At 49.4% G+C, this 10899-nt stretch overlaps 1 protein-coding gene across 1 annotated transcript in view; it reads left to right on the top strand.

Annotated features, from left to right (window-relative positions):
• Positions 1-2505: 2505 nt before the first annotated feature.
• Positions 2506-10899, top strand: part of Pgs1 (phosphatidylglycerophosphate synthase 1) — a 35669-nt gene continuing 27275 nt past the window's right edge. The window contains exon 1 of the mRNA XM_032912055.1: positions 2506-2657. Within this exon, the coding sequence (XP_032767946.1) occupies positions 2524-2657 (134 nt within the window). The 5' untranslated portion in view covers positions 2506-2523. The remainder of the gene's footprint in view (positions 2658-10899) is intronic.

The raw sequence follows: 10899 nt of genomic DNA, 5'->3' as shown, positions 1-10899 counted from the left end.
TGAAGTACTCACTGCCTGTGGGTGATCTGGAAGTTCTAAACACTACCGGCCGCTTCAGGAGAGCACCCCAGGTGGGACTGATGTGTTCTCCTTGCCTTTCACAAAATGTGGTAGGTTTTTTTTTTTTTTTTTTTTTTTTTTTTTTTCTTTTTTTTTCTTTTCTTTTTTTTTTGGCGTTTGTTTGTTCGTTTGTTTCTTGAGACAAAGTCTTAGTTATACAGCTCTAGCTGTCTGGAATTGTTTTTAGACCAGGCTGCCTCAAACTCAGAGATCTGCCCACTTCTGCCTCCCGAGTGCTAGGACTAAAGGCATGTGCCACCACTGCCCTGTGACACTTATTATTTATTTATTTATTTATTTATTTATTTATAACTATTTGTTTTTAGGCAGAGGCTCATGCAGTGCTAGTTGGTCTTGAACTCACTTTGTTGCAACACATGATGCTTAATGCCTTATCTTTTTGTCCCTGTCTCCCAAGTTCTAGGACCTGCCTCATTTCTCTCTTTCTTCCTTTCTTTCCTCCTTTCTTCCATTCTTCCTTCCTTCCTTTCTTCCTTTTCTTACATACTAATGCTTTTGCCTCCTGAGGGCTGGTGAGGTCTGGGATTACAATGTGGCCTACCATGCCTGCATGAATGTCTTTTTTTTTTTTTTTCTTTTTTTTTTTCGGAGCTGGGGACCGAACCCAGGGCCTTGCGCTTGCTAGGCAAGCGCTCTACTACTGACTAAATCCCCAACCCCAATTGTCTTTTTTTTTTTTTAACCACTCTTTGATAATATTTTTTCTTTTTTTTTTTTTCTTTTCTTTTCTTCGAAGCTGGGGACCGAACCCAGGGCCTTGTGCTTGCTAGGCAAGCGCTCTACCACTGAGCTAAATCCCCAACCCCTTAATTTTATTTAGATTTCTGCATGTTGATTTATTCTGTGGGAGCAGCAGGCACACCGATGCTATGGAGTGCATGCGGAGGTCAGGGAACAAGTTGAGTCAGGTCTCTTTTTCTACCACATGTTGTCCCGAGGCTCAAACTCAGGTTGTCAGCCTTGGCAGCAAGCACCTTTATCTACTGAGCCGTTTCGCCTGCCCCTGGTAAATTTTGTAAGTGATGCCACTAAATATTCTTCTAGTATGTCATTTTTCATGGACATATGGCCAACCACTGTACTGATACACCACAGTGAACCTAGCCAACTCCTTCACTGAGATTTTTGTTGTTTTGTTTGTTTGATTTTGGTTTTAAAAAAATTTTTTTTTCGGAGCTGGGGACCAAACTCAGGGCCTTGCTCATGCTAGGCAAGCGCTCTACCACTGAGCTAAATCCCCAACCCTTGATTTTGTTTTTTTGAGACAGGGTTTCACTGTGTAGTCCTGGCTATCCTGGAACGTGCTCCATAGAGCAGGCTGGTCTTGTACTCACAGAGATTTGTCTGCTTAACTTTACAGTGCTGGGATTAAAGGCATGCACCAGCAGCAGCAGCAGCAGCTGCAAGGGCTGCAGCAGTGGCGGTGAAAGCTGTTTCCACACTTTTCAATAATGGGAGAAAGGCTGAGATAAATATTCTTTTGGGAATGTGTCACTAACTTTCCTGGAATAGTTTGGTGGAGGTGAAATTCAGAATGTTAGTTTAAGTGTTACAGCTTTAACTCCACATCATCTCTTGGGTAAATAGAATGATGACTGTTTTACAATGTTTCTAGCTTCTAAGTTCCAACCTATGTGAGCCAGGGAAGGAATCAATGGCATGTAAATCTGACAGGGGCAGAGGTGGGTCAGGCCTCAGGGCGTTGAGCTGGCACCATCCTGTATTGATGCAGTTGAGTGCAGGCACAAAGCAGGCGCTGGCAATCCGACAGGTGTTGGGCGCTGAGCTGTCACTAGTATCCTTCCTCTTGGAGCCAGGCAAGTGTGTGCAGGGTTCAGGGCTCAGGAGGCAATCAATCTGACAGGTGTCAGGACTCTTGAGTTGTCGCTAGCTTCCTCTCTCCTGGAGCACGAGAGGTGAGTGCTGTGCCTATGGCGGCAGCTGTCAGTGTGACTGGTGCTAAGATGCTACTAACATCCTCCCTCCTGAACCCTCATGTGAACGTGGGGCCGCAGCTGTGAATCTGACAGGATTCGGGGCGCTGAGCAGTTACTAGTGTTCTCCCTCCTGGACCCTCATGTGAGTGCAGAGTAGCAGCTGAAAGTATGGCAGGTGTCAGGGCGCTGAGCATCCTTCCTCTTGCAGCAAGGCAGGTGAGCATAGGGCGCAGAGCTGCAGCTCTCAGTCTGACAGGATTCGGGGGGAAGCGCTGTCACCAGCATTCTCCCTCCTGGACCATCAGGTGAACTTAGGACCGTAGTTCACGCCGCCCGCCCTCGAGCTCCCTGTCTGGAGTGACTCTGTGCCCTAGAAGGGACACTGAGGCAAGATCAGGCAGTACAAGTCTGTGCTGTCGCTGCCGCGCCTGCGTGCTGGCTCCCTGTCCGCGCTCGCGCTGTCAATAAAGTTCTCGCGCACCGGAAGCGGAAGCGGCGGGTCTCCATGGCGGCGCCGGCAGCGGGCCCGGTGTTCTGGAGGCGGCTGCTGGGCCTGCTGCCTGGCCGGCCCGGGCTGGCCGCGCTCCTGGGCCGCCTCTCCGACCGTCTGGGCAGGAGCCGGGAGCGCCGGCGCCGGAGGTGAGAGTGCTCGGGCGGGCTGGGCTGGGGCTTCGCCGTCTCCCCGCGTGCCGGCGGCTCAGCCGTGGGTCCCGTGGGCGTGCACGGTGCAGGAGCCACCCGGGGCAAGCTCCGGGCTGCGGCCGTGCCCCGCGGCCAAAGCCGCTGTGCTGTGGACCTGGGGGGTGAGTGTGGCTGTCGGTGTTAGCGCGGTGAGTTGGCGGTAGTGAATCAGCCCTGCGGGGACCGGGTGCGGGCTGGCTTCCTCACATCCTGCCGGAGACATTTCTCAATCCTGACTCAGTCAGCACTCAGGTCCGTGAAGAGGAAACACTCGAAACCCTTTCGACGCGCTTTCAAAAGGCTTGTTTCTGGAAAAGTACCGAGAAGTGGGTTGTGTAAGCGGTGAAGGAGGCTTTGAAGCAGTTTGTTCGGGCAGTGGTCTTTTAAAGTAAACATTTGCGAAGAACAGGCTCAACCAAGAGGCCTTGATGCTCTTGTTAATATTTAGGGGAAAGTGGTATGTGTGAATCTCTGGTGTGCATATGTTTAGAGACATTGTTTTCTTTTTCTTCAGATGCTGGGGCTCAAACCCTCATGCACACGAGGCAGGTGCTTTACCCCTGAACTCTTTCTCTTTTTAAAATAATTAGTGTGTTCCAGCCACACTTCTCAGGTGTTGGCAACGGCAGGGCTTTTGGAAGTCGGTTTTCTTTTACCACGTGAGTTGAAGTGATTGAACTCGGGTCATCAGGCTTGGCAGCAAGCTCGCTGGACCCCCTAGTTCTTTTTAGAGACATAATGTCATGTATCTGGGACTGGCCTTAAACTCACTGACTCAGGCTGTGCCTAGCACTCCTGATTCTCCTGCCTCATCTCCAATGCAGGAATCACAGGTGTGGGTTGTACTGGCCCACTCTCTTCCATGGGTGAGATCTGGTTGTCTCTAGATAGCTTGAATCACCTGTGTTGGTTCTAGATGTGGGACACTGATTCACAGAATAACAGAGGGGGCTTGTCAACCAAAGCGCAGATTTGACTTAGAGGACCTTCAAAGTGACAGAATCTAGGCAGATTCTGGATTGCCTGCTGATGTGAACAGCTCAAGTTTCCCCAGCCATTCTATTGGGTGGTAGAGTCAGGTGATGCTTATTACATCATGGTATCAGACCACTGAAAAATGTTAAGGTTTCTAAAGTTCAGCCCGAAAGAGGAGCAGTTCAGGAAGCTTGGTTGGTTTCCTCTTTGTTTGTAAACCTCTTTACTCACCGTTCAGCTTTGGTGTTGATCTCTGAAGGGGACTCAGGCAGCCTACACAAAGTGTCACCACCACTGGGTGTCAAATTCAGACTAGGCAAGCACTTTACAGGGAGCTGTACCCCTAGGCCTGACAGGGCCTCACTTCGGGTTCCTTTCGAACATCCTTTGTAGCTGATTTTGAACTTAGGATCCTTTTGTCTGTAACCTGAGTGCTGGTATTTACAGGCATGTGTCACTGTGCCCAATTTCATGGGCCACTAGGGGTCATTTCCAGGGTCTTGTCGTATGCTAGGCAGATAGATAATTCACCAGCTAAGCCTCCTCCCCACCCCCACCCTCACCCCCAGTGCTTTGTATGTAGCCCAGGTTAGCCTGGAGCTCTGGGTCCTCCTTCCTTAGTCTCCTGAGCACAGTGATTACAGGCTTACACCACCAGCCTGGAAACTTTTTTCCTCCTCCTGTTTTTTTTCTTTTTTTCTCTTTTTTTTTTTTTTTTCTTTTTTTTTCTTTTTTTTTCTTTTTTTTTTTTTTTTCCTTTTTTTTTTTTTTTCTTTCTTTTTTTTTTTTTTTTTTTTTAATGAAAAGCTTTTTTGTATGTGCATCCCAAGAACTGAACACAGTCTTCAGGCTTGGTGGCAGGCAACTTTACCTGCTGAAGTATTTCATTGTTCCCTTTAAAAATTAAAAACAAAATTGTTTGTTTGAGACAGGTTCTCACTTTATAGCTGACTGACTTCATGTAGACCAGGCTGGCCTCAAACTCGTAGAGACCTACTGGTCTCTGCCGTGGAGTGCTGGGATAAAAGATGTGGCCACCACACTCGGCCCAAGATTTTATTTTTATTTGTAGTTAATGTGTGTCTCTGTGTGTAAGTGTGTATGAGTGCAGGTGCCCTTGGGGGTCAGACGAGGACATTGGAGTCCCCGGAGCTGAACTTAAAAGCGCTTCTAGGAATCAAACCTAAGTCCTCTGCGGGAGCTCATAACCACTGAGCCCTCTCCAGCCCATAAATGTTCTTTGAGACAGGATCACAGTCTGTAGCCCTAGCTGTTCTAGAACTTTTTTTTTTTTTTTGGTTCTTTTTTTCGGAGCTGGGGACCGAACCCAGGGCCTTGTGCTTCCTAGGCAAGCGCTCTACCACTGAGCTAAATCCCCAACCCCTTGTTCTAGAACTTTTATGTAGATCGAGCTGTCTCTTTAATTTTTTTGAGGCAGGGTTGAATGTAGCCTAGCCTGGCAAAGGCTTGCTATGTTGTTAAGTGTGGCCTTAGCGCCTGGATGGGAGATTGCAGGTGTGGTGTGGCAGTGAGGGTCGTCTATGAAGACTTCTACCTGACTCAGGCTTGTTTTGAGACAGTATCTCATATTCCTGGGCTGGCCTTGAACTCCTGATCTTCCTGCTGCCACCTGAGTTCTGAGAGCACCAGCATGCGATACCACACTCAGCTCCGCTTCCCAAAAGTCTTTGCAGTATTTATGGCTCCGTATTTCTACACCAAAGGATTAAGTCTACAGTTTCGGGGTGGGGAATTGAGTGACAGACTTCCGACAGTCAGAACCAGGACTTGAGTTCTTTGCTGTGTATTCAGAAGCTCTTGCTTTACAGTTCTCAGGGTAGGGGCAGGGAGTGGTGTTTCCACCAGTGGATGACCCTGCGGGTCCTGTTTGGCTGGCAGCCTTTTCTGGTTGTCTGGGGCCTCAGTGTTTGGCATTATTTATGTCAGCTGTGGCCACTGACTGTCAGCTGCTGGCTTTCGATTCTTCTCCATTGTTCACTGTACCTCCCAATTCCTCATTCCCCGAATGGCGTGGTTTCTTGTAATTCTCTGATCACTGATTCATTGATAATAGCTCTGTGTAGTCATGAGCTTAACTTATTTTAGACTCTGGCTTGCCAGTCTGACTCAGTCATCAGGGGCTTGGTGAATCCTTGCGGCCAGCAGGAGGAACGGTTCTTCACTGCGTGGTTTCCTCTCAGGCTTAGAGGTGCCCAGAGAGACTTAAATGAGAAAATCATTTCTTATTAGTGATCTTGTTGCTTTCTCTGAAGCAAATGTCTGACTCACCGTCATTGAGAGAAGTAGACCGTTCATTTATTCCTTGTGTGGATGGGTCATTGCTCTTCTAGGTGAGATAAAGGCACAGCCCTGCCTTTAAACTGTTCCAGTCTGTGAGCAGACAGTTCCAGGAAAGTCGGGCAGAAGGTCATAGCGACAATGAGGAGAGGCTTCTGAGATGATGGAAGGCCCCCAGTCGCAGAGCCTAGAGAGAAGTGAAGAAGGGGGAGCGAGCATTTAAGTGGGGGGTGATGTGAGCAGAAGTGGGAGGCAGTACTCAAACCATTTCTAGCGGCTGATGCAGTGTTGCTAAGTAGGAGAGGAGCTAGGAGAAAGGCAGTGTCCTGGACCAGAGACCTCAGGAAGCAAATTTTAGGTCCTTACGTGATTTCTTTTGTGAATGGTACAGGCCTGAGCTTTGGTGGTGGAGGTGCTTCTGTGACGTCAGGGGCAATGGAAGGGTCAGTCCTGCTTTGGGGGTGATGCTGAGGTAGATCAGGTGACAAGTGTTTAGCTTTTAGCACTTGACCAAACCAGGAATCAAAGCCCCAGGTTTGGGGAATGATGATGAGGGCCATCCAGGTGGAGGTACTCAGTGCTCAGAGGTCCCATGCCCTGCTTGCATGGAAGGTTTTGGGGCCAGTGATGCACAGAATGGGCTCCTTACTGGAGGAGGTGAGACTTAGTGGGAAGTGTATGAAGGGGGCCTCCTGTCCTCATCTTGACCTTGTTTGCCATACAAGGAAATATCCTCTTGTGGCCTATAGATTTTCCTTTAAAACTGTATTTAACTATGTATAACAAAATCTTATTTTATGTGAGGTAGGCAGAGAGACAGAGACACTGACTGTAATTTTCCTGGCTTTGGAGAGGGAACCATAGAAGGTTCTTTCGTGGGGCTTTCATAACGGTGTGACTCTGGAAGGTTAGTGGTACATTCTGAGAAGTTTCTGTTAAGGAATTGTCACACTGTAGCAGTTACTTTTCTTTGACATTTCCCATGTTGGGGCTCAGCCTTCCCAACTCATTAGAGCTCTGCCTCTGGCCTTAGTTTTTGGCACAGGGTCTCTTGTAGCGCAGGTTAGCCTCAAACTTAGAATGTAGTTGAGGATGACCTTGAACAGCAGATGCACTTGCCTTTAGGTGCTTCGTGTACCCCTGTACCCAGGTCCATGACTGTCCGTTCTCTGGTGGTACTGGGCTTGAACACAGGGCTCTTACAGTTGCTGAGCAAGCGCTTGGCACTGGGCTAGCCCGCTGTCCCCTCTTGGTTTATTATTTTCACCGGCAAGAGCAGGTGGAAGAGAGAGAATCTAGAATCAAGGAACAATTTTCTCAGAATCTCTCAGCTGACTGGCTTGTAGTTGTACCAGGTAAGTGTGAGTGGGGCCCAGCTGGACTCGTGCTGCTAGGCAGATGGAGAGCAGCCTGGGACTAAATCGCTCCTTCATATCTAATCCTCTCTTGTAAATACTGATAAATGTGTAAAGGAGGCAGTCTGGCGGGAGCCCGTGGGGGCAGGCATGGCTCAAGTCAGGCTCTTTGTTCCTGGTGTGCCTCTGCTCTCCAGTCCCCCAGTGTCATCGACTTCCTTTTAGCTCGTGGTCGTGTATAGCTGGATGTTGGCAGCTGGGCTCTGGAGCAGTGCTTGCTGGGGAGTCCAGTGGCCACAGGCTTGAGTAACAGAGAGCATCACTTCCCTTCTTGGGCTCAGACTGCAGAAGTCAGGAAGGGCCTCTGCTGCCAGGACTACAGGAAGTGCAGACTTCTCAGGAAGCTATGACTGTCGATCTTCTCATCAGTTACCTTCACATGTAAATGTGTGTGAGGGTAGTGGGGGTGGAGGGTGGACGCTTCTGAAAAAGTAGTTTCTGAAAACGGGATGACCAAATACCACAGTTTGTTTTAAAGACTCTTGTGTGTGTGTTGGGGGGATTGGGGGGGCGTTGAGAGAACATTTGGACAGATTTGACTGGGATCCTGTCAGTCTGTGCCAGGAACTCTGTTTCCCAGAGGGAATAAACCCTGAGGCCCATGTGCTGTGCTGGACACAGCATTCCTGGCCATTGCGGGTTCTCTGGTAGGTCAGGGCAGGCAGTCTTTCAGTTTCACAGCATTCTGTCCAAAGCCGAGCAGGTTGACCTACAGTTTGTATCACCAGAGCCAAACAACTGTCACCTTGGTCATTCAGCTGAGTGGACTTGAAAAGAGATCTACACTGGACTTGTCTCCACACCCCTCATAGAGGGTCTGAGTAAATAGTCTCTCTATAACACCTGCTGTATACACGCTGCTTACAGCACATGATCTTGGAGTGGGGGTAGGGTATATAGTCTAGGGAAGACTGCAGAAAGGGGGCTTTCCTCATGTGCTTCCGGTGTGGCCTTTTTGTGGGGTGCACATATGCTACAGTACTGACCCATCCCCTGTACTCTGTCAGGAAGCTACTAAATTCATTTACTCATCCAGAGTGAGCTTTGGTGCTTGTCGGGCCTACCCCCTGGGAAGGAATCTTAGCCCTACTGTCCTGGTGTGCTTCTGGGTTTGTCTCTCTGCTGAGAATAGGGGAGCTGGGCTGGGTCTCAGCGTGGCCCACCCACAGGCAAGTCGGTGTCTTTCCACAGGTGCAGGGAGCCCCAAAACACTGGTGAGATGAGTAATTCTGCTGTTCCACACAAGGGCGTGGCTTTCTGTGGGGTGGCAGTTTGGCTATTCTGAGCCCAGTTGATGTTGGGGAGGAGTGTTGATACTGTCTTGCCTGTACACTAGGCTGACTTTGCCATCCATCCAGGGGTCCAGAGAAGAATTTACATGGTGTGCGCTGGGGTGGTCAATCCTTGGGATGGTGGGAAGAAGTCTATTTCTCTGCTTGACCCACTCCCCAGCTTTCACATTCATGGGGCTCCCTCCACAGGACTCTGCCAGTAGAGTTTCCAGTCATTCCTGAGTTCAGGGAATTTGTCTGCAACAGCTACAGGAAGCCTTAAGTCTATTGGCTGAACTTTCACCCAGAGTCAGGTATCCTTTGGGTGTGGCCTGAGCAGCTAATTATGAGAAGACACTGTCCTGGTCCTCAGGCTGCAGGCTGAGGATGGCTTTGTGCTGTTGGCCTCATATACTGAGAGACCCCGGAATGGGTGCTCTTAGGCCTTGAGTGCCGGATGGGAGGACCACTGGCCTGCAGGCCCTGTTCTCTGTACTCCTGGACATTCCAAGGGAAAGGAGGGGCCTTCAGAGCTGCAGGTCCTACAGGCCTGCCTGTCTGTTCGCACTACTTCTTTCTCCTGTAATCAGAACTGGGTGCCAGATGGTATCTAGGAAGAGATGACTTAGGGGAACTAGATGGATGTGGAAATTGTGCATGAGCAGTGCCTTGGTCCCTGAGTGTGAGGATGACGGGCCTCTGCCTCAGGCTCTCAGGCTGTTTTCCAGTGGACACTTGGGGTTTTTTTAAACGTTTTTTTTTTTTTTAATTTATATGTGAGTACACTGTAGTTGGTCTTCTAACACTTCAGAAGAGAGCATCCCATTACAGATGGTTGTGAGCCACCATGTGGTTGTTGGGAATTGAACTCAGGACCTCTGGAAGAGCTATCAGTGCTCTTAACCACTGAGCCATCTCTCCAGCTCCGTCTTTTTTTTCTTTAAAAAAAATCCTTCTCTCTCTCTCTCTCTCTCTCTCTCTCTCTCTTCTTCTGTCTCTCTCTGTCTGTGTGTGTGTGTGTGTGTGTGTGTGTGTGTGTGTGTCTTTCTCTGTGTAAAGCCACCGACTTGCTACGGTCAGTTCTTTCCTTCTGTCATGTGAGTTCTAGGCTATTGAACTCTGGTTGTCCAGCTTGGCAGCAAGGGCCTTTACCCAGGACACGTGGTTTCTTAGTAAAGCTCCTGGCCCAGGGGAATTACTTGTGGATTCCTGTCCTGTGGGGCTATGCTGGTGTGGGGATAAGCTTTTTTCTGGGACAGTCAGTCTCAACCTGCAGGAGTTGTATTGATGAGAAGCCAGGAGCCAGTCTCCACGATTCTGTCCTTCTAGCAGGCCAGGCTGCTGTGTACCTTGCACCAGCCCCAATGGGTCTCCTGTGTGTGCTGTGGGGTCCTTTATGCTCGCTGTCTTTGCTAGCGCATTCCCCTTTGAATGTGTGAGAGCCATTCTGGGGCTCCTCCACAGTGAATCGGGAAACCCTAATTGGCTTACAGCTCCATTTTGCTCATAAAAATAAACCTGTCAGTGCACAGATTAAACAGGAAGCCAGTACAGAGAAGCCTGCGCAACTTTTGGACCGAGGCCCTGGTGAGCTCCCTGGTAGGGGAGCGACCTGCTCAAAGTTGTCACCCCTGCAGCCACTGCCTGTCATGGTGGTTGTTTAGGTCTGCCCTGGTACCTTGTAGGATGTGAGTATGGGTGCACACTAGTCACTGGACTGGCTTCTAGAAAGTTCCGTTGCTCAGGATTCACCTTGTCCACCTTGTTTCTTCTGAGTACAGTTTGAATTTTTCTGGTTTTTAAGATTCTTCAGGCTTGGCTGCCAAAAGCCTTCCAGTAGCTCCAGGCCCCACCTGCCCTTCTCTCCTCTGACCATATATATTGACATTTGTCTAATCACTTTTATCATTTCCTTTGATCTCTGTGATCCCAGGCATGTGAGGCAGATGATGCCTGCTCTGCTCTGTGTCTGTCTCCACAGTGTGTAGGTAGTCATGTGATGGCTTGAGTTAAGCTCCCAGGAACTCTGGCCCTGTTGTGGATTGCTTGGTGTGAATGGTGTTTCCTCATCTTCCTCTCTGTGAGCTGGTTGGTATCCCTTTGCCCACATGGTGGCTGTGTGGGATTGGGAATGTGGCATGAAATGGGCAGGCAGACCCCTAGTGCTCCCCCATAAGCTCTGTGAGGTGGAGGTGCGCAGCTGGACACAGACTGTATCAGGAATCTTGGAACTGTACCCAC

Source organism: Rattus rattus, chromosome 9 (assembly GCF_011064425.1).
Source record: "Rattus rattus isolate New Zealand chromosome 9, Rrattus_CSIRO_v1, whole genome shotgun sequence".
Taxonomy (NCBI): Eukaryota; Metazoa; Chordata; class Mammalia; order Rodentia; family Muridae; genus Rattus; species Rattus rattus.
The sequence above is the reverse complement of the archived record's forward strand: the minus strand, read 5'-3'. Positions and strand labels throughout refer to the sequence as shown.